The sequence below is a fragment of the Leptomonas pyrrhocoris genome (assembly GCF_001293395.1).
Source record: "Leptomonas pyrrhocoris isolate H10 chromosome Unknown, whole genome shotgun sequence".
Lineage (NCBI taxonomy): Eukaryota > Euglenozoa > Kinetoplastea > Trypanosomatida > Trypanosomatidae > Leptomonas > Leptomonas pyrrhocoris.
In genome coordinates, this window is record NW_015438357.1 from 807,702 (window position 1) to 831,295 (window position 23,594).

General features: G+C 56.6%; 10 protein-coding genes across 13 annotated transcripts; all 10 read left to right on the forward strand.

Annotated features, from left to right (window-relative positions):
* Positions 1-92: 92 nt before the first annotated feature.
* Positions 93-2,285, forward strand: ABB37_00238 (putative mitochondrial putative TPR repeat protein; the record flags this gene model as incomplete). Its single annotated transcript, XM_015796368.1, has 1 exon — positions 93-2,285. The coding sequence occupies exon 1, from the start codon at positions 225-227 to the stop codon at positions 2,283-2,285; it is 2,061 nt and encodes a 686-aa protein (XP_015664376.1). The 5' UTR covers positions 93-224.
* A 435-nt stretch (positions 2,286-2,720) lies between these two features.
* Positions 2,721-3,681, forward strand: ABB37_00239 (putative vacuolar ATP synthase subunit d; the record flags this gene model as incomplete). The annotated part of the gene is made up of 1 exon (XM_015796369.1): positions 2,721-3,681. Exon 1 carries the CDS (start codon positions 2,845-2,847, stop codon positions 3,679-3,681), a length of 837 nt encoding a protein of 278 aa, XP_015664377.1. The 5' UTR covers positions 2,721-2,844.
* A 518-nt stretch (positions 3,682-4,199) lies between these two features.
* Positions 4,200-5,990, forward strand: ABB37_00240 (hypothetical protein; the record flags this gene model as incomplete). 2 transcript variants are annotated; one of them, XM_015796370.1, is made up of 1 exon in its annotated part: positions 4,200-5,990. In XM_015796370.1, the coding sequence occupies exon 1, from the start codon at positions 4,407-4,409 to the stop codon at positions 5,988-5,990; it is 1,584 nt and encodes a 527-aa protein (XP_015664378.1). In that variant the 5' UTR covers positions 4,200-4,406. The 2 variants fall into 2 exon arrangements, with proteins under 2 accessions (XP_015664378.1, XP_015664379.1); XM_015796371.1 differs by having other exon boundaries at positions 4,284-5,990.
* A 334-nt stretch (positions 5,991-6,324) lies between these two features.
* ABB37_00241 (hypothetical protein) lies at positions 6,325-7,862 on the forward strand (the record flags this gene model as incomplete). Its single annotated transcript, XM_015796372.1, has 1 exon — positions 6,325-7,862. Exon 1 carries the CDS (start codon positions 6,381-6,383, stop codon positions 7,860-7,862), a length of 1,482 nt encoding a protein of 493 aa, XP_015664380.1. The 5' UTR covers positions 6,325-6,380.
* Positions 7,863-8,186: 324 nt separating this feature from the next.
* Positions 8,187-10,550, forward strand: ABB37_00242 (hypothetical protein; the record flags this gene model as incomplete). 2 transcript variants are annotated; one of them, XM_015796373.1, is made up of 1 exon in its annotated part: positions 8,187-10,550. In XM_015796373.1, exon 1 carries the CDS (start codon positions 8,382-8,384, stop codon positions 10,548-10,550), a length of 2,169 nt encoding a protein of 722 aa, XP_015664381.1. In that variant the 5' UTR covers positions 8,187-8,381. The 2 variants fall into 2 exon arrangements, with proteins under 2 accessions (XP_015664381.1, XP_015664382.1); XM_015796374.1 differs by having other exon boundaries at positions 8,191-10,550.
* A 568-nt stretch (positions 10,551-11,118) lies between these two features.
* Positions 11,119-14,007, forward strand: ABB37_00243 (hypothetical protein; the record flags this gene model as incomplete). Its single annotated transcript, XM_015796375.1, has 1 exon — positions 11,119-14,007. The coding sequence occupies exon 1, from the start codon at positions 11,554-11,556 to the stop codon at positions 14,005-14,007; it is 2,454 nt and encodes an 817-aa protein (XP_015664383.1). The 5' UTR covers positions 11,119-11,553.
* Positions 14,008-14,392: 385 nt separating this feature from the next.
* Positions 14,393-15,198, forward strand: ABB37_00244 (putative proteasome activator protein pa26; the record flags this gene model as incomplete). Its single annotated transcript, XM_015796376.1, has 1 exon — positions 14,393-15,198. Exon 1 carries the CDS (start codon positions 14,509-14,511, stop codon positions 15,196-15,198), a length of 690 nt encoding a protein of 229 aa, XP_015664384.1. The 5' UTR covers positions 14,393-14,508.
* Positions 15,199-16,211: 1,013 nt separating this feature from the next.
* Positions 16,212-17,678, forward strand: ABB37_00245 (CBS domain protein conserved; the record flags this gene model as incomplete). The annotated part of the gene is made up of 1 exon (XM_015796377.1): positions 16,212-17,678. One exon carries the CDS (start codon positions 16,212-16,214, stop codon positions 17,676-17,678), a length of 1,467 nt encoding a protein of 488 aa, XP_015664385.1.
* Positions 17,679-18,437: 759 nt separating this feature from the next.
* On the forward strand, positions 18,438-20,186 carry ABB37_00246 (putative Rrna dimethyltransferase; the record flags this gene model as incomplete). Its single annotated transcript, XM_015796378.1, has 1 exon — positions 18,438-20,186. Exon 1 carries the CDS (start codon positions 18,537-18,539, stop codon positions 20,184-20,186), a length of 1,650 nt encoding a protein of 549 aa, XP_015664386.1. The 5' UTR covers positions 18,438-18,536.
* Positions 20,187-20,580: 394 nt separating this feature from the next.
* Positions 20,581-23,414, forward strand: ABB37_00247 (hypothetical protein; the record flags this gene model as incomplete). 2 transcript variants are annotated; one of them, XM_015796379.1, is made up of 1 exon in its annotated part: positions 20,581-23,414. In XM_015796379.1, exon 1 carries the CDS (start codon positions 20,850-20,852, stop codon positions 23,412-23,414), a length of 2,565 nt encoding a protein of 854 aa, XP_015664387.1. In that variant the 5' UTR covers positions 20,581-20,849. The 2 variants fall into 2 exon arrangements, with proteins under 2 accessions (XP_015664387.1, XP_015664388.1); XM_015796380.1 differs by having other exon boundaries at positions 20,584-23,414.
* Between the last annotated feature and the right edge of the window lie 180 nt (positions 23,415-23,594).

Below are 23,594 nucleotides of genomic sequence, written 5' to 3' on the forward strand. Positions count from 1 at the left end.
CTTTACTTCTCCTGTTCCTTTCGTTTTTCTTCGCATATTCGTTTCAATGCCTTCCGTCTAACCGTTGCACTTCGTTCTGGTGGCATCGAGGCAGAACGTATCTTGCAATCTAGTAACTGTGGTGGCCAACAGATACGTTCCTCTTTTCCTCGCCCACGCGACAGATGCTTCAACGACTGTCGCCGGCAACCCGTGTGTTGGCCGCAGCTGCTGCTCCGCCTACGATGATGCGCTCATGCCTGCCAGAATGTAGCACCACCACCAGCCTGTTGCGCCTTCGTGGCTGCTGCGACGCACTGTGTGCACGCGCTGCCATCACAACGGTCACGGTGCTGACGCAGCGACGCTTTGTCGGCCCTCGCCAGTACTCGCCAAAAGGCTACCGCGAGGCGGCCGGGCGAGCTCCCATGAGTTTCGAGTTCGGCGAGGAGTGCAACAACCTGGCTCGTGCGGCGCACCAGACAAAGAACTACGGTGACGCGATTAGTTTGTACGACCGGGCACTGGCGATGCGGCGCGAGAAGTACGGGCCGATTCACGAGCAGTGCGCGGCCACGCTGCACAACATCGGCCGCGTCTTCCTCGATATGAAGGAGTACGGCGCCGCGGAGAACGCCTTCACGGAGGCAGCGGCGATTTACGAACAGGTGGAAGGCGAGAAGTCTCTCAAGTACGCCGAGTCGATGGAGCTGCTCGCGCTGTGCTACACCCACCTCAAGTTTCTCGACGAGGCGGAGAAGGCCTTCAAGGACAGCATACGCGTCTTTCGTGATCAGTGCTACAACTACGGCAACAACTCGTGGTTGCCAGATGACCCGACGCCGCCGGCGGAGCCGAGCAAGCACCCGCTGTCGTCGGCTGCCCACGCACTCGCCGACTGCGCCGCATTGTTTCTCCTCCGCAAGCAGGAGCACCAGGCAGTAGTCTTTCTCGAGGAATCGCTCGAAATACGGCGTTTCTTGTACAGTCGGCACGTGAAGTTCCGTCCCATGATCGCGCAGACCCTCAACAAGCTTTGCGAGCTGAAGAAGGCGCTCGACGACCCCGTCGGGGCTGAGATGTGCATTAGCGAATGCCTCAAGATCTGCATTGAGACCTTCGGCCGCGACCACCCTGCCACCGCGCAGGCGACTAGCAGCAAGGCGGGCCTGTTGGCCGCCAAGAAGCAGTTTCGAGATGCGCTGCGCTTGTACGAAGAAAGCACAACCACGTATGCGGTGGCTCTTGGCAAGGACTCCCCGTTGTTTGGGCAGGAACTGATGAAGCTGGGTCGCTGCCAGGAGCTGTGTGACGACTACGTCAGCGCCGAGAAGACATTTGAGCGTGGCATGGCCATCATCAAGAAGAGCTTTGGCCCAGACAGCATGCAGATGGCGGAGGCGGACACCTTTTATGGGTCGCTGCTGGCGCGAAAGCTAGAAATCGACCGGGCAGTCGACATGTTCCGCGATGCGATTCGCATTCGCAAGGCGGTCGACAAGCAAGACCCGCAGCTGGCCTACCTCTACCAAAAGATCGGTGACGCGTACGCAATGCGACGGGAGCCGCACGCCGAGGCGTACTTTCTGCTGGCCGTCGACGCTTTCAAGCAGAATGCCACCGTGGAGCCGTTGCAGCGCACCTATATGACGGACGTCCTCGACGACCTCGGGCTCTTTTATTTGGACTTCCAACACTACGAAAAGGCGGAGAAGTGCTTCAAGGAGGCCCTTGACACACGTATCGAGATGCTCGGCGAGAACCACGCCACGGTGGCCTACTCGTACAGCAACTTCGCCATCCTCTACCTCCAACGTCAGGACTTTGCCAACTGCGAGAAGATGGCGGAGGCGGCGCTGGACATGTACGCGAAGACCGCCCGCTCCAACGTGCTGGCCCAAGCCGATGTGCAGACGACGCTCGGCCAGTGCTACCACCAGCAGAGTCAATTTAGCAAGGCGCTGGCGATGCACGAGAAGGCGCTGAACGTGCGGCGCACCCGCGGCGACACGACTGAGACGGCGGTGGCAGAGTCGCTGAACCACATCGCCCGCGTGTACGTGACGATGAAGCGCCACGGCATGGCACACCGCTACGTGAAGGAGGCGCGCCGGCTCGTGTGGCAGTTCAACGTGGAAATCACCCAACCGCTGCGAACCGAGATTGTCAAGACGGAGCAGATGATTCCGCCCATGGAGGAGTGGACGAACGACGAGCGAGCAGAGGCGCAGATTAAATTGGGAGGCAGTGTAGTGGCCGCTGCACCTGCAGTGGAAAAGAGCGCCTCTTCACGTGCTGAGAAGTGAAAAAAAAAACTCTAGAAGAGAGAACGAGGAAGATCACTGCTTTGCGTTGTCGTAGACGCATTTGGCTAGTTGGAAGGCATCCGGTCTATTTCTTCTCGGAGGCGTGTTTTTATCGTTTTTCTTCTCATATGGTTCATTGAACCCTCTGTAGACTGTTTACACACACACACACACAAACGAAAAGGAAAGACAACACAAAAATAAAAGCATGGTGCGTGCAAAGCCGAAGTCCTACTGTTTTCCAGTGTACGGATATGCTGCACTTGTGAAAGGGGTAGTGAAACTGCCAACGTTGACGTGCCTGGACTGCAAAGGCGATCAACCTGTCTCTTACTAGATTATAATTCTTAAAGGTGGTTGCGCCTTCTTCTTTCACCGTTCTCTCCTCTTGCTCTCTCTCTCTCTCTTTGCCTCGGTGTTCCACCATCTTCCGACAGAAACGCCGTGTACGTTCTTGTGTTCTACTAACGAGTATCTCGGATACCTACACAGGCTTACTGGGATTCCTTTTTTTGGTTTTTCGTTTTTGTTGGTTGCCGTTTCTTTCGTTCTTCGCACCATGTCCAGCACCAACCGTTACCCGGCGCTGCCCAGCCGCATGTCCCTCATCGCCTTCAAGACGCGTCTGAAGGGTGCGCAGAAGGGGCACAGTCTGCTCAAGAAAAAGGCCGACGCGCTGTCGATGCGCTACCGCGCCGTGATGGGCGAGTTGCACGCCGCCAAGCTCGAAATGGCGGACCAAATTAAAGGGTCGTACTTCACCATCACGCAGGCGCAGTTCATCGCAGGGGATATCAGTCTGGCCGTGCAGGAGTCGCTGAAGATCCCGACGTACACGATGGAGCTGCAGGTGGAGAACATTGCGGGTGTGCAGGTGCCAAGTTTCCAGACACAAAACGACGACGCCGGGAATACCGCGGCAGACGGCGTGATGGAGTCTCGCGTGGCGCAAACGAATCCGTTGGCAGCCTCCAACGCCACCACCGGCTCCCTCGCAGCCGGTCTTGGCAAGGGTGGTGAGCAAATCAAGGAGGCCTACAGCGCTTTCCGTCACACGCTTTCCCTCCTGGTCAAGATCGCGTCCCTCCAAACCAGCTGGACGACGCTGGATATTGCGCAGAAGGTGACGAACCGCCGTGTCAACGCCCTGGAAAAGGTCGTTGTTCCACGCGTGCAGAACACGCTTAGCTACATTACCTCTGAGCTGGACGAGCAGGAGCGAGAAGAATTCTTCCGTTTGAAGATGGTGCAGAAGAAGAAGAAGGCCATGGCCAAGATCCACCAGGCGGCGCGCGATGCGGAGACGGCGGGTGTCGAAGCGGAACGTACGCGGCAGCGTGACCTGCTCATCGCTCAGCGCGATGGCGGCGTCGCCGAATCCGACATGGTGGTCTGAAAAAGGAAGTTGTGCTGTTGTTGTTACTATTTGACTTTGTTTGTTTGTTTTCCTGCAGGGGCTCTGCTCTTTCGTTGTTGTTGTTTTGGCTGGTGACACCTTTGATGATTCGAGCAAAGAAGAAAGGCACGGGTTCGGATTCATTCCAGTTTGTTTGCCTCTTCCGTGCAGCATCTTCCTTTTGAAAACGTTGTATCGCTCCCCCTCTTGATTGATTGATCGCAAATTGTGTTGAGTTTCTCCATTATAGCGCATTAAAGTGGAAACTGCAAAGTAATGTAAAACGTGTTGAGAGTGAAGCGAGGCAAGAGGCGCAGTTATGATTAATAGAAGACTCAGCAGGTTGGCACGGCGTCACCGCAATGCATTAAAAGTTGTCTTCGCTGGTCATCCTGTCCACATGCAATTGTGATGGAGAGCAACAACAAACAGCGCAGGGAACGTTTTGCATCACTACCTACACCTCCTCTCATTACTCACTTGTTCTATTCTAACCTGCTATTTCTCTATGCAAATATAGCTTCTTGAAAGCTACTGAACAGTGACGTTTCACTTTTACACGCTTCTCTTTCTGCTGTTTTTGCTGTTCCTGCGGCCTGCATAGAAGCCGTTGTTATTATAGTTAATACCTCTACTACTATTGAACCAGCTACAGACTGAAGATCTCCTTTCACTTCACAACGAATGTTTTACACGTTTAGCTCGTCACAGGTTTTGTTTGAAGCATGTCTCGCATTGGCAATGAGGATGATGTTGCGCAACTCAACGTAATGCACGCCGGGGACATACTGCACTACGATTACCGACCAGCACAAGGCAACTGCAACAGTACGCCAACGAATCCAAAAGTGAGTGATACCTTTCGAGTGGTGCAGTGGAACATCGAGCGTGGCATTAAGCTAGACGCTATCATCGCCGACTTGAAAGCCCTCAATGCCGACTTCATTGCACTTCAAGAGCTAGACATTAACTGCCGTCGGTCCAGTTACGTCAATGTCCCCAAAGAACTGGCCAAGGCACTGCAGGCTGAGCTGTACTTTGTCTGCGAATTCGAGGAGCTCGACTCCCCCTGCCGTTCTCCCCAGAATGCGGTAGGTCCAAAGTCACAGCCTTCTCAGGAGTCCGCTGCAGAGACAGACCACAAAACACACGCAGGCCGTCACTTTCACGGCAACGCCATTCTTAGCCGCCGTGCAACCATACGGGAGGCCACGTCGGTGCCCCACACGACCTCGGTTCACTGGGACGAGGACGGCGCGAAGTTCAACGAGCCGCGCCGAGGCTACCGCAGCGCTCTGCGTGTACGGGTGGACGCTGCGGAGCGCACATCGCCGCAGACGCCGCCGCTTTACATCTACTGCTGTCACTTCGAAGTCTTCTGCGGTGCCCTGGCACGGGTGCGACAGCTGGGGGACTGCATGGCCGACATGCAGCGTCTTCTCCGCCTTTCCTCCGTCTTATCGGGCACCACCGCACAGCAACCGGCGTTCTTGGTCGCTGGTGACCTCAACACCATGGCACACGGCATTGTGCGCTTTAGCCGTCAATACGGCAACGACCGTCTCCGCTTCCTCAGCGTTGGCGAGGCCGAGGCGTGCTGGTTGCAGCGGAAGGTGTTGAGCCGCAACATGCACTCGTTTGAACGCGGGTGCTGCCCTTTCTCATACCGCTACCCGGCGCTTCTGGCGTCCCGCATTCACCAGTTGTTGTGGAACAACAAGTGGGTATGGCGCTACTTGTACGGCTTCTCCGACGCGGAACTGGAGCGCGTGTCGAACGTGAAGCTGTGCCTCTTCGACCCCGCAGACAAGGCAAAGTCTATCACGCTGGACAACCCGGACTACAACGGCTTTGTGTGCGGCAAGTTCGACTGGCTGCTCCTCAGCAACCTAAAGCCGCAGCCCTTCCGCATTCACCGCGGCGGCGCTCAGCCTGTTGACGTTGCTGCCCTTGAAAAGCGTGGCAGCGTCTCGGCGACGTCCTACACGGCGAAGTACCTCCACTCTATCCAAGACGGAGGCCAAGACGACGAGGCACGAATCGCAACGACTCGGCCAGACGAGGTGGCCTACAAGTACGTGCCGGAGGACGGGTACCTCCTCTTCAACGAAAACTACACGGCCAGTGACCACCGCGGGCTTGTTATGACAGTGCAGCAAAACAGCGGGCGATCGAAGGAGGTGTACCCAGAGCACGGAGCGCCGTACACGGCGTGCTGGGTCGCACTGGGTTTCTTCGCCCTCACTCGCGCCGTCCCTGTAGTTGCTGTTGCGTTTGTTTTGTACCACAAGCTGAAGGCGGCTGACTGACAGCTGCGTGATGAAGGTAGGAAGTTTGTCCGTGGGGCTGCTTGTTTCTTGTTTGCTTCTCGCCTTCCTGTTCCTTCCTAATTTGCGTGTCATCAAATGGAAGCAAACGAAAAAGAATAACGTGAAAAACCTTGGTGCTTTGCATTGAAGATGCGCGTACTACGTTTCAAAAAGAAGAAAGTATTTCGCACTGTCTGGTGCACCGGAAATCAGGTAGATGAGGTGCGTACGTTGCAGGTAGCTGAAGGTCTCCTTACTCGCAGGTCATGTACGCGGTTTCTCGAGCATTCTTCCTCGTTGCTCCTCACCTTTCTCCACCTCGCCTCACCTCATCAGTTCACCTGTGAAGTAGACCGGAAAAGGTGCGATGAACTGCTTGGCGTTGCGCTAATGCCGAGACTGCCATTTTGGGGCTTCGGCGCGGCTGCCACTGCGGGCATGTCGTACGCGGGTTACCATTTTGTCTACGAGCCGCGTCAAGCTGCCCAGCACGACGAGGAGAACCACTTGACACACGTCAAGCAACCGTACCAGGATGTCATCCATGCCTACGCGTGCTTGCGCGCCAAAGTCGAAGAGCAGCTCCGCAGCGCTGCGTGGTGCACCAACGCCGACAAGACTGTCTTCTTTTGCGATGTTCAGCTGGTACGCAGTCAGTTGTGGACTCTTCCACGTCATCTTACGACCGAACACGACCTTCACCGCATGCTTGCTGAGCTTTCCTTGTGGGAGAAACAGCATTGCACCGAATTGCATTTCCGCGACAAGCCGCTGCTGCTCACCCAGACGCTGCGATCGATGGTGTGCTTTGCGTTGTATGCGTTGATTTTTCGCGTCGCAGCTCCGTTGTTGGGCTTGTGGGACGGCTTTGCGGGTGGGCAGGCGCAGCTGCTGCATCACACCGCACGCGTCATCACAAATACACTAGACATTGGTGTCGTCATGACATCGACGGAGAAGCCCCGGTTGGAGACACGTAGCGCAAAGGATGACACGCACGGTGAAGGTGAGAAAAGTGCAGCGCGTTATATTACCTTGAGCCCCGTTCACTGGATTGAGGAGGTTGGCTTTTGGGCGTGCGCCAACAACCCATTGCTGACGCAGCACCTACACAACATGCCACACTCAAAGGATAAGCACGACGGCGGCGGTGCAACGCTGCGTTTGCTTCGTGCGTCACCATATGCCACCACTTATACGCAGCTCTGGCGGCAGGTCGCTGTGGAAACGCAGGCAGACGAGAAACGAGAAGCCGAAGCAGCGCTCGCGTCCCCGCAGTTATCCGCATCACCTTCCTCATCTCTAGTGCATGTGGCGGCCGAGGAAGTCTCACTCGGATACCCTGTTCTCTTCGGTAATGTGGCACTTCCAACAGAGAGCAAGAAGCATGGTATGTATTGCGCACCCGATGTTACGCGCTACATTCCTGTTGGGGTAAGTGGTCTGCCGCACCTGTTGTACGTGGACGCCGCACACGCCGTGGCGGACGTGCGACCGCGACTCACACGTGAGGAGGTCTACGCACGCCGCCAACGGGCGCAGCTTGTGCGCGCGTCCGGAGCAGACCTAATGCGTACAACGAAAGCCGAGGAAGAGGGACGCAGTCAACTGGCGGCTACAGTCGCAACGGCAACGGCAACCGCAGCAACATCTGCGCTGACGGAGCTGCAGCATTGGCGCGCGTGCGGCGGCATTCCGTGGTGGCGGCGTGCGTGGTGGGGCGGGGTCTACGGCGGATCTCGTCCATCTGTTACAGCGCCGTCGTACACGTTGCGCTACCACCTCGGTGCCCCGAGCACAGCTGCGGACTACGTAGCAAAGTCAATTGAAGCCAGCCGAGCAGCTGAGAGCTTTTCCCGGGCTGGATTGTAAGAGAAGACAAACATTTTCCCATGTGCGAAAAAGTGCTCGAAGCACGGCGTGACGGTGCAGAAACGCGGCGGCTACGTTTCCCCTTTTTAACAGATTGATGGCTTATTTACACAGGTACAATTGAAGATCTGTAACGACGCAGAGGAAGGGGGAGAGACAATGCGAGAAGACGAAACCAATGACAGCGCAGTAGACAAGAGACTAAAACCTGTCGAAGTGATGCAAAGAAAAGGGTAGAAAAGCAATGAGTAGAAGCCAACTCGAAGACTTTCCGTTGAGCCCCTCACCCACCCTCTCACATTCTTTCTCCAACTGAATCGCGCAAGATAGCACCGCTTGATCGCTGCGTCAAGTTTTGAAAGACGGTGCGGTACAGGAAACAAAAGCGGTCATTTAGCCCCTAGCGCAGCTCAGAGTCAACCCTAACGAAACAGAACTTGTATTTTACCTTCGTCTTCCTCGCACTTAGCAAAAAAGCACGTTTACTTTGCTTTTGTTGTTTCCTGCGTTTACTGCGCGATGCGAGGGAGTGTGCGGCCAGTGGTGTGTTGGGCATTGCCCTTGACTGTACGGCGCACGCAGCATACAAACTCCAGCGCCGCCGCGGTACCAGCGGCGTCTTCACCACCGCAAGGGACGTTCGAGGACTCCGAAACCGGACCGTCCTCCTCCGCGCACGCAGGTGATGCAACAAGTCATCCCGAAAGAGAAACGTCGTATCGCTCCCTCTACCCCAAGGTGCGGCTGCGTGCCAAGACACAAGAGCGTCCCTACAAACGCAGCATCTTCACCACCTTTGAAGAGACGGAAGCGGCACAGCTGGAGAGCGAGGACGTCGATCAGCCACAGCTTGCCTCCTCTCCCGCTGAGTCACACACCGCGGCGGCTACCGCAGAAGGGAAGCAGCAGCAGCAACACACCGCCGTCGCCGTCCAGGCTGCCGACAGGGATGTAGCTTCGCTCCCGGAGGGCAACGAGGTGGAACAGTTTCTGGACGAGGTGCAGCGTCAGGTGGATGCGGCGCGCTTTCATCGCAACCAGGCGATTCCGTTTCCCGCGAAGCCCGAGGCAAACAGTCCGGCCTTTCGCCGGATAAAGCGACACGCCAAGATGACCGTCGAGGTGCCCGATCCCGACTATCCAACGTTTGTGCGGAAGGACCAGGCGGTGGGGCTGCCACCCGCGGCGGAGCACCCGTGGGTGCGCAAGAACACGCCGATCGGGCCTTTCATCGTCCACGGCGACGGGCAGATTCGCCAGCTGGGCGGGACCGGACAGGTCGACTTCGACGACACCTCCGTCGATGAAAAGCTGCCCGCGTCGTACCGCGGACTGCAGCACCGCTCCATCCTGCAACGACAGCTGCCGCAAGACAACGGACGTGTAGTGCAGGACGCAGTGATTAAGCACAGCTTCACCCTCACCGGGCGCGGTGTGTTTGCGACGCGGCGCATCGCGAAGGGGGAGAATATCATGATTGTGCAGAGCACCGCCCGCAACGTCGGCGTGAAGGGCGAGTTGGAGCGCCTGGAGGAGATGTGCGCGGATATCTTGATTGGCTGCCGCGACGGCGATGCGCGCGTGCGTGAGTTTCTGCACACTTGGATTCTGACCGGCCAGCCGTCGTCGCTGCTGGAGCACTGGCCCGCGGCTAGCACGGCGCGCGTCATGGCGGCGATTGGCGGCCCGGAGGTGTTGGATGAGCTGGAGCTTCACCCGATCCACATTGCGCGTCTGGCCGCCATTCTTGACTTGAATAGTTTCCTTGTCGAGAGCAGCTTCGCGGAACGAAAGGGCATGGCGTACTTTCCAGAGGCGGGCTTTTTGAACCACAGCTGCGTCCCCAACACCACCTACGATATCATGCCCGAGCACGTGTTCCGTGAAAGTGATTACTACCTAGACGAAGCCGCAGCAGCCGCTGAAGAGGACGATGTTGTGGACAAGCGACCTGACAACGCCGACGGTGATCACGAACACGCTAGCGTGGATGTCACTGGTGGTGCCACAGTCTCAGACACGTCGTCTCACGCCACGGGGGAATCTGTGACAGCAGCTGCAAGCGCAGCAAAGGGCAATGACGTGGCTGTTGTGCACGACGCGTCAAAGGAGCGTAACGCTGCGTACTTTGGTAACGAGAATCGTCTTGCCGCGTACCCAGGTCTCACGGAGGCAGACGCCCCTGTCTACCTCTTCTGCTGTCGGGCATCGAAAGACATCGAGCCAGGGGAGGAGATTCTGATTAGCTACGTGCCAGCGCAGTGGTCTTTTGACAACCGCCAGTACGTCTTACACGATCGCTACCACTTCTGGTGTAAGTGTCCCAAGTGTGCGCCCGTTATCGACAAGAAGTACGCTCGTGTGCCCAAGATGCTGGTGGGGCTTGTGGTGCTGAGTATTCTGCTGCAGCTGCTCGTGTTCCACCAGCGCGACCTGAAGAACGCCGTGGATGAGGACTTTGACAAGCTGGCGGCGATGTCCGAAGAGGAGCGGCTGGAGGAGCTGCGCCGGCGCGGCATCACACCAGAGCAGATTTCGGTCGACGGCGCGAAGAAGCGTAGGCAGCGTCGCAACGGCCTGTTTGAGAAGCTAGAAGAGGAGCGGCTTCGCCAGATCTACGAGCCCGACAACCGCGGCCACCTCACCGTCATGGATCGGCTCAACCCCTTATCGGAGCCTCCGCGCTAAGCGTCCTTCTTCATGTCTTGGTGGTTGTTATTTGTTGATGCTGGCTGGAATTGCGGCCATCAAGGATGTCCACTGTAGAGGGTTGGAATCGGCTGAAAGTGGCGTGATTGGTGTGTGCGGGCGTGTAGGACGATGTTAAAGTTGGTATTCGCACACATGCGCAGCAGCAAACGAACGCACGCACGACGGCATATTTTCCATCGCCTCTGTCATGCGGATGTCCAGCAATTATTTCCACAGCGCAAAAGGGGAAAAAATTACTTTTCTAATTGCGTCCCTTACGATGGCGTTGATTGTTGCGTAGTGCGCTGAATTCCGTCGTTGCACATTGTACATGAACTTAGGCTTCGGTGAACATCCATGTAAATGGTGGAAGAGGCGCTTTTAACAATCTAGCGAATTCTCCAGGCACCTGCTCGCTTTAGCAGTGGATGCGACAGTTAGGATGGTGGTGGTTGGTGTTGTTGTCTTTCTTTCTTTTTCTATCTTCCTCTTTACCGCTCCCCCTCCCACCGCTTTTCTCGTTCGTTTGTTTTGTATTTTTTGTTTTTTTATGTTGTTGTTTTGTAGGCAGGTAAGCGAATCGACGGTACCGTGTACACCTGCAAAGTGAAGGGGTGACGCGTGGTCCACGTTGGCGCATTCACTTCAGTTGGTGTCGGGTTTTGGTGTCTTGTCTTTTTCTGCACCAACAACTCGTGAAAGGACTCTGCAGTTGCTACTGTTTTACAAGTGGCTCAACCCGTTTGATAGAAACAAACCCATAGATGCTGCACAGGCACAAAAGAAACACTACTTTCCTCTTCCATATATTCTTTGTTGTTGTTGTTTGACGACTGCCTACTACGTCAGTTGTCATCATCACTGCACAGCATGAATAGAAACTAAATACCTCGATACATTGACCATAGGCATCCTGTCTCTTTCCTAGAAACACTTTTTCATTTGGAGGGGGTCCACCAGAAAGCAGAGAGGTTTCCTTGGCTGGCCACCACCCAAGCGGATGCCACGTGGAAAAAAGCGAACGCGCGCAGCAGCGGCAGAAGTTGAGCGTTTCACGACTGCCCTAGTAGCGGTGAACGATCGCGCGAGCTCCTCTGCACCCGCAGCAGACAGCACCTACCAGCTGGTCATCATCAACTCGTGTCTCACCAACGAAGACATTCGGCTTCCTTGTGCGCCGACACCCGCACTTCTCTCTTCCTTCTACGCGCATTGCAGCACAACAGAGGAAGAAGAGGATGCCAGCCCCATTGCTGGCCTGACTCCTTGGAAAGCGGAGTACTGGCTCACTCGTGTGGCGCACGTGCCACTCGGCCGGCACTCCGCGCTTCCGGATGCGTTTCGGCTGCGTCACGGTTGCGCGAGCCGGCTGCACGCCCGTGTGGTGTACGTGCGAACACCGGTGGTGCACAAGCGCTTTGCCAAATGGTTTCCTTGTATTCAACGCGAAGAAGAGGCGCAGCAGAAAAGAGTGTCAGAAAAGACTGAGGAAGACGATGATGTGGTTCTTGTGGAGTCCGACGACATCAAAAGTGCGGCGCGGTCACCGTCATCTGTATCTTCGGTATTTATCTCACCGTACTACCTCATCGTGAATTACAGTGAGAATCCCGTGTACGTGGGACGCAACCGCGTTCCCCGTGGTCGCAGCGTGCAGCTGGAAGAAGGCGACGTGCTAAGCTTTCTAGAATGTGCCTTCGACGATGAAGGCGGCGTGTTGGATGCGGTCCATTTAGACCCTTCACAGTCCCCTCGTGCAACTGCGATCAGTTCAGCAGAAATCGATACATTAGTGGAACCAACGTGGCAGCTCGCGTTTGCCTCTCTGCAGCAATACGAACCTGGTCTGCAGCTTGCTACGCCAACGTTTCCACTCCGTGTGCGCCGCCGCCTCGTTGCTCACCGGCGGCTCTACGACGTGCCGTCTGTGATACAGGACTACGTCAAGTGGTGGTGGTCGGTGCAAGGCCACCCCACCGCTGAGTCGAAATTGTCTTCCTCCACAGTGCCGTTGTGTCTACTACCTGTCAGTCCCTCAACCAGTTCTAGCTGGGTGGTCTCGGGAAACCATCTCATTCGTGCGCCGGGCACAGCGCGCAGCACGGCTGCCTCGACAACACCGGATCGCCCGCCGCTGCTCCGTGAAGGCGACGGTGGCGCTCTGTGTTCGCCGCTACCTCTCCCGACAAAACATAGTGACCGCAATTCTGGATCACCAGAACGTTCTCTGTTCAGCGTCAGTGCTCTTCAAGATCCTGCGGTAGCTGCCTCCCTTCGCAAATGGCTCAACGACACGGAGGATATGGCGGAGATATCCGACGATGCGCTCTCTCCGATTTCCGCGCGACTGACGCTGGACAGAGCGTGGCTACGGCGTGCCATGCGGCGCGTCTGCGGCCCGCAACGGCCGGAGCACTCCAACTCGATGCGCGCAAGTCCGCACGCCTCAGCCGTGGCAATCGGTGCAATGAAAGCTGACAGCAGTTTCCCATTCTCATGCGCGAAATCCGCAGACGGGACGTGCGGCGTAGACGAAGAAACGACTGCGAAACCCGTTGCTGCATCGGTGCCACCGCCACCACCCATTGTAAAAGATGACGTCGCGGAGAGCTTTCGCGTGTCGTCGTCGCCTCTCCGCGGTGGCTCGGCCCCGCAACCCGCCTTTGTTACCCCACCACGTGAGCCGAGTGTCGTGCAGGCCGTTCTCGACGAGCTGCGCCGCAGCCGCAGTGAAGCCGCCGTAAAAGGGCCTTCTGCGCGCGTTGCTGGCGACGACTCCATAAAAAAAAACGCTACGGAGGCTTCGTGTAGTAACACCGACGTGCCCGTTCGTCGTTCGCTTCACCTTGACGAGGAACTTATTGAGTTGTTCACGGACAATTCCCCGCTACAGCTGCCATCAGAAGCATGTGCGCGCAGCACCAACAGCCCTCAGAGGGACGGATCTGTGGGTAACTCTCTCCCCCTGGTCTCTGCAGCGCACGCGGATGTGTCTACCGGAGCCGCGGGACGTGCCACCGCCGTTCCTGGCGTGCGTCTGGAGGCGGCCGTCTTGCCCGTCTACGTCTTTACCCGTCGCAGTCGCAGTCCGGACGTGTACACACGCGAAGGGGCGTTGCTGCGACCCTTCTCGCCCATTTCGAGCGACAAGGCCATGGTGGCAGCTGCAAGCGCGGCTCAGCACGTATACTACTTTGATCCAGAGGAGTTGCGGGGTGGGAGGGGTACAGAGAAGGCACAAGGAGAGCGAGATCGCTCTGCGTCAGCTCCGGCTTCGCCTACTGCGACCACGGAACAGCTTCTTCAAGAAACGGAAGTGGGACCGCAGCTCGGGCGTAAATCTTCGAAAATTGCGGATGGCGGTGCCATTGAATTTGAGTGGATTGACGAGTCGGCACGGAAGGAAACAGCGGGGAAAAGGAAGAGAAGGCGACCGCGGAAACACCCACTGTGAGGCGCTGCTTTTTCAGGCGGAACGATGAGTGTTTGCCTTTTCTTCTGAATCTGTTGCATGTAACTGTACTCTCTTTTTTGGCTCTTCATTGTTAGGCAGTCTTTTTTGTCTGGTTGTTCACACAAGCTCCTCAGTTGTAAATGAAAGATCCATGAAGTGTTTCTTTGTTTGTTAGGCGATACGTGACTGACAATCACAATTCCCAATGCTGGAAAAGCCGTTGTGACGCCCGGCCAATACATAACCTGTTGTTTTGAGCGATGCGGCCTTCTCCTATCTCGCGACTTTCAGCCCACCATACAACTGTTCTTGCGGTCTCACATCACTTGTTGTTGTTGCTTTTTCCCCTCCTCGTTAAACACCGTGTCTCTGTGGCTTACCGCGCAGCACAAATTATAGATTTCAGCAAGTTGTCACAGAGGTTTTTTTTTGTAGGCACTCGCCCGACACGATATTTCACTCTTTTATATCTACACAAGAAGGAAGAACAGGTAACGAATAATGCCCCCGAAACGTGCTGCTATGGCCCAGGCAATCCGTGACACCTTCACGGAGGACTCGAGTCTGGAGGTGGTGGACCAGTGGTCCTCGCGGGCGGTGGCAGATTTGGAGGAGCGTGCGAGGAACGCCCACGCCGCCCGTGCTGCCATCCTCGCAGCGAGCTACACCGCTGATGCCGCATCCACTGTCCCGCAGAGCGTCATTGTGTCTCTGCGAGAGTATCAGGAGCACCTGCACGACATCTTTCGCGCCGCCGAGACGGTTCGCACCGTCATTGCGTGTCGCATCCCCGAGTTGAAGGCGGAGGACAACCTCGGTGTGGAGGTGCAGCTGGCGGTGTTGAAGATGGTGGACTCACTAGAGGGGAAGGCGATGGGCAACGGTGGTGACAAGGAGGGCGGTGCGCCCGGCGTGAGCGGCATGTACGCGGCACGCGAGTACCTCACCGCCCGCGGCGCCGCAGAAGATAAGATACTGGGTAAGGTCGGCGATGACGACAAGAAGAGCAAGTCCGCCGCTCCGTCGGTGCTCCTGGAGCTCCAGCAGATCGACGCGGATGCTCTACTGAAGTTGGAACTGAGTGCGACGCAGGTTGCCACGTCGATTCGCTCCTTCATCAACGCCTACGCGTTGAACTGGAAGAAGCTTATTCAGCCACGCAGCGGTTCTGGAGACAAGAGCATCAGCTAAGCATCGTTGTTGTTGCTGTTTTTTCCCGCCAACCCCGCGGCGAGATGAAACCGTGCGTTGGGTCGCCTGCCACTTTACAAATCACAACACGGATGTGTCATCACCTCGTGTTCTTCGCCCATCTGTGCTTTTCGCTTTGTTGTGAAGCTTTTTTTTCTCTCTCCATTATTATTACCTCCGCGCTGTTCAGAACGTGTCAGTACCCCATGTGAAATGACTGTCTCAAGCGGTGGCTTTCCTCTCGTTTTCGCGGCATTCAGGCATGTTTTCATACCGATTATTATTGTTACTATTATTATTGGGCTGTTTTGTCTTCCTTTCCTCTAAAAGGAAAAGAACAACACTTACTCTATTTCTCAGACGACCTTGCGACACGTTTCGGGCCCGTGTCTCTGCATCGCGAATGACGGTATTCCCACGTTTGAGATCAAGTGTCGTCAACCTTGGCACGAGTCAACGGGAATCTGTTTTTCTGATTCCCAAGTTTGAGTCCTGCGAATGGCGACTTCCCTCGTCAAAGCTATAGCGTTTTTTGGGAGGGCGCCGCTACACCTCTGCCGCCACACAGCTCATTTCAAATGATGACAGATTACTTCACTCCTCTTTTGTCATTGACTTCACACGCGCTGTCGTGCATACTGCCGTCTTGAACTTACTTTACGCGTTGTGTCTCTACTCTCTATCATCTCCACTTTTACTCGTTATGTTCAGCAGTTGTTGTTGTTGTTTTTTAGTACTTTTTTTTCCAATACCTCCCTCTCTGTCGTGTTTCATCGCATATACATACGCAAAAGTATTGGGGAACTGTCTGAATCTCGTTTCTTTTCCTCGTATTATTTGCCTGCGTTGTCCAGCATTTGTCCAACGCCTCACAGTCGTCCTTTTCGCGTTAGTGTTTATTATTATTATCATTATTATATCCAAGATATCGGAACGCGCTTCTGCCTATTTAACAGTGTTGTATCGACAGAGTCTCTTTCGTTGGTTTAATCTTCTTTTTTCTTGATAGCGTAATGTCTGCCTTCGAGGTGCAACACTCCTACTTCCCTGCGAGCGGGGCCGGCACCAGCTACCACGCCGGATCCTCCCTCCTCGAAGCCGGCTACAAACCGTCCGAGGAAGAATGCGGCACCCTCGCTGCCCCCATCGCCGCGTTTTTGCGCAACTGCAGCTGCTACGACATGCTGGGCGTCTCAACGCAGGTCGTCGTCCTCGACGTGCAGGCCCCGCTCTCGGTCGCCTTCATCGCCGCGCAGGAGACGCGCATCCAGAGCTGCGTCTTGTGGGACCCCCGTAAGCGGCAGTATGTCGGCGTTCTCACCTCAACCGACTACATTTGCATTCTCCTCTACTGCCAGTCGCACCCGCGCGAGGCGGACGCGGTGGCGTCGTGGACAATTGAGCACTGGCGCCAGGTGAGGGAGTCGCTGGGGATGGGCAAGCCGAAGGAGAAGACACCGGGCAGCCTGGCCCCCAAGAGCGGCCTCGTCACGTGCAAGACGGATTCCTCGCTGCACGACTGTCTGCTGAAGATGCGCGAGTATCACGTCCGCCGCATCGTCGCACTGGCGGAGAAGGAAGGCGAAGACTTTAGCCTTGTGGCGATGATGGATGTGGAGCAGATCGTGGAGTACCTGGGTGTGATGTTCTTCCACATTGAGAAGGCGGGTGGCACCGTCGGCGGCAACGGCGGCGCGAACACGTCCAACAACAGCATGGCGGGCAGCACGACGGGCGGCCCCACACCGCACCACACCACTTCGGCTATTTCAAACGCAGGCGGTGCGAACGAGGACGCGCTGGCGCGCAGCACGAACAGCACCACCGGCAACAACGCCGTCGTGACGCCGCTGCGCCGCCACAGCAGCGTCCGCTCCAACCGCGACTTCGAGGAGGACGACGACGACCCGACGGGGGTGTTCGCGCTCGGTGAAGCCTACGTGCTACCGCCCTATGTTGCCTCGATCATAACGCAGGCGGAAGCGGCCGGGGCCAACGGATCGGGTGGCGTGGCGCTCGCCTCCGACATGCGCGTGGGCCCCTACAGCTCCATCTTTGACATCTCTTTCATGTACGTGCCGCTTGTCGGCGCCCATCGCCAACGCGCCATTTCGGTCACCATGGACCACAAGCTGAGCGATGCGCTGACGATGATGCTGGACAACAACATTGAAAGCATTGCGGTGTGTGCGCCGAAAGAAGGCACCATTGTTGACGTTATTAGCCGCAGCGATCTGCTGCGCATGGAGAACCAAGGCGTCTACGACACCCAGTTGACAGTGCGCGAGGCGCTGGCGAGCAAGATTAGTGACCACGTCTTTGTGTTCTACGAAAAAGACACTTTGCGAGAGATATTCTCCCACTTTGTGCGTCGCCGTGTGAAGGAGCTGTTTATGGTGGATCCCGACACAGGCCGTCTGTTGGGTCAGTTGAACGTCGCCGAGTTTGTGTACTTCTTGGTGTTTGGACAAACCTCGTGAGCTCCGTAAAGGGAGTGTGTGTGCTGGGTATTGCTAACGTCAGGTTGAACATGGGCGAGTGGGGAGGGGAGGGGGATTCGTTTGGAGCGGTCCAGCTGGTTTATTTTTGCATTACAGAGTTGTCCTCCCTGTTGTTGTTGTTGCTCACTCGCTGGTGCCACCGCGTTCAACTTTTTTCCCCTTTTTTTTACTACTTGCTTCTGTGTTTCGGCACTTTCGTTAGTGTTCTCAGGAAATTGTCTCTCTCTCTCTTCTTCTTGGCTGCTCAATCTACGCAAAACCGTTTCAGCCGTTATATGTTCTTCTTTAGCACCAGACGAAGTCGCGCACGGTTTATTGTGAAAAGACGTATTGGCTTTTTTCTTCTTGCTTTTTTTTCGATCTGTTTTTCACCTGAACGTTATTGTGTTGCAAAGCGTTAATCTCCTGTTTCATTTTCCCAAGTTTGTTTTTGTGCAGTTTATTAGAGCTTTACACTTCAAGTTGAAGCGTTGAATGTCATGCTCAATTTCTGATGTTTCATGTTACTTGAGCGGAATTGTGATCTCGAAGCTGCACGTTTTGCGACCTCTGCGCTGACCTGAAAAGAAATAACATATGACGAGGAGAGACACGGCTGATCAACTACGTAAGCGGCGTTTGTCGCTGAGTCGCTTTGGTTGGCTTGCGGCACGTTCTTTTAATTGCTGTTACATTGCCCTTTCTTTCTTGCTCCGTTTTTGTGTTCTTACATATATATCCCTCCTCCTTCTTCAACGCAGCAAAACGCAGTCTAAATCGTGGAAACTCTTTCCGCGCCGCAACGCACGCACGAAACCACAAAGAGAATAAAAACGCATTCATTTCTAAAAACATTCAATGCGAACAAGACGAAGGGTGTTGCCCTGTGGCCATCCTGTGTTTCCCGCTGCCTGCCGTTGCCTCCATGTGGGTTTGGCGCAGACGTCCAGCGTGCTACGTGCGACGCGTGCGGAGAAGCATTGGTTCCGCGCCGCAGCAGCGGAGAATCGGCAGCGCGCGTCCAGAAGCGGCTCTTCTATCTTCTCGCGGCGCAACCGCCCCTCGACGACAACGCACGACATTACGTCCGCTGCGCTGAGAGGAGGTGCTGCGTCCTCCGACACCGCAGCGTCCTCTGCATCGCTAGCCCTGCCGCCGCTGCGCTGTCCTGGCGGTCCGCGTATCAAGGCAGAAGGCATCAAGCAACTCTACAAGGTCCCCCACGCCGGCTTCCTCGCCAAGTACGATCAACGCTTCATGCTCAACTTGAAACTCACCCATCAGCTCGTCAGCTACCTAAGTCGCACCACCCTCACCACGCCGGATAAGGTGCTGGTGGAGCTGGGACCCGGCGTCGGTTCCCTCACGCGCAGCTTACTCACCCGCCCCTGTGTCGGTGTTCTCGGCATCGAGGTGGACGAGCGCTTCAACCCGCATCTGGAGCAGATCCGCAGCTACACGAACAACACCTTTCAATGGGTCAACGCCGATGTGCTGAAGGTGGATGAGCTCCAGCTGCTCAGCGCAGCGTTTCCAAAGTTTGTCAAGTCGAACCTTCGGCACCCACCGGGAGCACCGGGTGAAAGGAGGAAGGAAGGAGAAGACAACAGCAATGAGACGAACAGCTTCGGCGGTGATGGGCAGGATGATTTGAACGGTGGTGGTGACTATGAGGGCGCACCATTGCGTTCGGCCCAGCGGGAGCGACTGCTGCGCAAGCGTCAGGCACGCGCACCGTACCAGCACGGCGAAGCAACGCGCCGAGGCGGTGGAGCAGAGGAAGCGTCAGATTGGAGCATCCCATCCAACCCAGCCTTCGACATTACGGACCAGTGGTGGTCAAGCGGGGCCGCTAAGGTGGAGGTGATTGCCAACCTACCCTTTGAGATTATCACAGAGCTGCTCATGCGGTACGCGGCAGACTGCGCGCGGCACCGCGGCATCTTCGCCTTTGGACGGGTGCCGGTCCACGTCTTCACCCAGCGCGAAGTGGCGGAACGCATTTTAGCTCCCGCCGGTTCCGTCGAGTTCAGTCGCCTCTCCGTGCTCTGCCAGTGTTTCTTTAACGTGCGACTAAAGCAGACCTTTGTAGACCAGACCTACTACCCTCGCACCGAAGTGGAAGGCGCGATGCTGACCCTCGAGCCGCGCACCGTGCCTCTCGCCCGCGGCCTTGACGCTTCTACGCTTATTCACTTCACAAACCTGCTGATGAAGCCTGGGATGCGGGGAGCCACGGTGCACAAGTCGCTCATGAAGTTTGCGCCGCCAGAGCTGGTGCAGTACATGTTGCAGGAGCTGCGGATGGACGGTGCTATGACAGTGCTGGATCTATCGGTGGCCGAGGTGACTAAGATGGCCTTGTTGTGGCAGCAGTTCTTGACAGTGTCGCAACAGCATCAGCAGGGCTATCAGCCGCCGCAGCAAGAGGGAGAAGCGCAAGGGAGCCGCGCCTCTGGTGCTGACCTCGGGGCGAGTTCGTCAGCTGCCTCCGCACAGCAGCTGTGAAAGTGGTGGGTTCCACAGGCCCATCTCTACATGGCAACAACGAGAATTAAGCGAGCAGGCAAACCCGATTTCATCTTCACAACTTCAATCCGCGCGGAAGAATATTTTGCTTCCTTCCTCCACTAGAAGAAAAAAAGAAGACTACGTTTAGAATTATTAACAGTAATGCCCAGAGCATCATCCGGCAACCTGGAAGAATACTCGTTGAGGTTCTTTTCCCCTTTTCAGTTATTTGCAACCGCAACAGAAAACTACACATATGAACCTTGTACGGAAGCACACGCTTATCATCCCAATCTGCCGCAGCAGAAGAGTGAAAATATTATGTGTTTTGTCATTCGCCTTCGTTCTTCACTTGTTTCTCCTGTCTCTTCCTGACCTTTCCTTCACTAAAAGCAGCAGCCACAACCGCACGCAAAGGCTGTAATGAGTTTGAGTTCTGCCGTACAACAGTGTTAATTTGACGCTCTCTCGTTTTCGAACAAAAAACAAAATTCGCACACATACAAGACGCCTTGCCGTTCTCTCCATAGAAGTATTTGCAGCTGAGTCTGCAGCTGGCCAGATTGTGTGTTCCCTCCCTGCTCGAGTGTTTTTCCAGCTCCTTTGCTGCGTCAAAAGTTCGCCTCTGCGTATCGCCTCTTTTTTTTTTCTCCTCGTACCATGTCGTACGCGCAAAGACACCGCACTAGGGTGGAGCTTCACCAGTCCAGCCTCGGCCCCTGCTTCGCGCCGCTGGAAAACACGCCCACCCGCAATGCACCATCCCCGGGCGGCGACCAGGTGCCGGAAGGCGGTCCGCGACCGCGGAGTAACTCGGCTCTTCGCGCACACGCGGCCCGCATTCATCAAGTCCATGCAACCGGCATCGACATCGCGACTTGGAGCGACGCCGCATCAAATGCGGTGGCGGGCGAGCGTCAACCTTTCCAACTCCTCCAACGCACCCCACCAAAGAATGAGCCGCCGCGACTCAAGGCGAGCCGCAAACAGTTCGCCTCTCCTCACGTGTCTGTTGCGCCGCCCGACTCGAGTCAGTCGGTGCCGGTGGCGCTGCCGATTGTGTTGAACGGCGACAGCCTTGAGGCGCCGAGCAAGCACGAGGAGGAAAAAGAGGCGCCTGCGACGGATCTGCGCATCGGAGGTCAGACCTCGGCGGCCCCTGCGGCAGCAGCGGCACCGGCGGACACAGATAAAAGCGCCCCTTCACAAGCCCACCCTGGTCAGCACAGTGAAGTCCTCCCAGCAGGCGAGATGTCTCCCTCTCCTATACCTGTCTTGCAGCAGCTTTTCCAGCCTCAGCCTGCAGACTCATCTGTGCCGTCCTCCGCGCGCGCGTCGACGTCGCAGTGGCCCGCCTCGGAGACCTTCACGGCACGTCTGCGGAACATCATGGAGACCCGCCAGCAAATTGAGGCGCTGGTGCAAAAGCAGCGCGCAGACGAGGAGGAGATGGTACGCGCGATCGGAACGCTGGATGAGCAGTCGCCGCAGCGCCAATCCCAGCAGCAGTCGCCGAACTCGGCGGCAGCAGCAGCGGGGGGCTCAGTGAGTCCTCAAGCCTATGAGCAAGTGTTAATGGAGCGCGCCGCCGCCTTTGCGGCGCTGCGTGAATTCAAAGAGAAGGGCAACGCGATTGTGCACCACCTCTATGACACGGTGAGGTCCCAGCAGGAACAGTCCTTGGAACTTGTCGCCACCGTGGAGGCCCTCAAGAAGGCCAACAAGCGTCTCAAAGAGGCTGTAAGCAACGGTGGTGGAACTGGTGCCCGCACAGGCGACAGCACACCCACCGCTGTCCCCGGCACAGCAGCGGAACTGCAGCAGAAGGTCCTAATGCAGCGACGCGTGATTGAGCAGATGGATCAGCTCATGCAGAACGCAGACCGCATGCTTCTCGCGATGCGTGCCCGCGTGGAAGCAGCAGAGCGTCGAGCTGCTGCCTCAACCGCACCGTTGGACCGTCGTCAGCTGCCGCCTCTGTCTAAGGGAGGGGGCAGTAGCAGTGGCACACGCACCACCACCGCTGGCGATGGCGGGCCTGCCATGGTCATCAACGCCGCTACGGTAGCGACGCCAGACGCGGTGGCCGCCATTGAGCGACTGTCAGAGCGGTACCCGGTAGATCAAGATGTTGCCACCGTGGCGGCTCAACAGCGGCTTCTGCTCGAGCGCATTACCCAACTGCGGCAGTCGTTGAAGGAGGAGGAGGCACAGCGCCTTCACCTGGAGGAAGTCTACGGAGCAACGTCCGAGGAAACCGCACGCAACGTGGCCCTCTTGGAGGAGCGTCTGCAACGCGCCGAGAACCCGCGCGTCGTGCAACTGGATAGCGCCAGCAACGCCTCTGCGCTGCGACGTGAGTTGCACACGTTACTTGAGGAGAAGGGGAAAAGCACGGGTGAGGCAGCGCCGGTGGAACCGGAAGACGCCGGTGGACAACGCTCTCTAACACACTCCCATGCGTCGTCGCATGCGTCCTCGCGCTCGTCGACGCCCACGCACGCTCTCTTCACCGCCGTGAGCGTCGGCGATGTGAACTCCACCACAGCCGCCAACGAACTTACTGGCGGAGATGTAGAGAAGAAGAAGTTGGCGCCCAGCGCGGTGGCTGCTCCTGTCGTGCCGGATCCCGCCAACGAAGCAGCAACGGCAGTAACAGCAATGGTCGCAGCGACAGAAATGAAAAGCCCCGTCACCCCCAACAAAGACGAATCGTCCTCGCCACACAAGGAAGAGGGCAAGCAGGCCCGCACCTTTCTCGGACGACGTGAGATTGCGGGAAGTGACAAGAACGAGGAAGGGGCAGCGGCGGAGGTAAAGCCCCCGTTGGGCATCCCGGTTCCGGATGCGTCCAGCCTCGGCAACTCACTGCATCGCTCCGCCAACTCCCGCTCGTCCAGCGCCAGCCGCCGCCTCGTTGGCTTTCGTCGCGCCGCTGCCGCGGATGTGCTGAGTCGGGGGCTGGAAAGCATGAGTGACGTCGAGGGGGAGGAGGAAACCGTCGACGTGGACGTGGAGCCCTCTGAGATGCAAGGGAGCAACGGCAACGGCATTGCAGGTGTCACGCCCACCGCCATTCACTCAGCCTCGTCGCCACTGCCAGACGCGTCCACTTCGGTGGAGCTGTCTGTAAAGCGGCAGCAGCGTCTGCATCAGCAGATGGAGGAGCTGACCAAAATGGAGGCGGATGTGACGAACGTGGTGCGGTCCCTCAACGTTGAGTAATGCACACTCATGTGCTGCCCTCCTCTTGGTCGTTGGCGTTGTCGCTTAATTCTTCGTCTCACGTACGTACTCTGTGCGTGTTGGGGCGAACGGTTGAGCTCTATTCAAAACGTTATTCTATCTTGTTTACTCTTCTCTATTTGTTTGATGTGTATTTATCCTGTCATGATTTGATTGTGT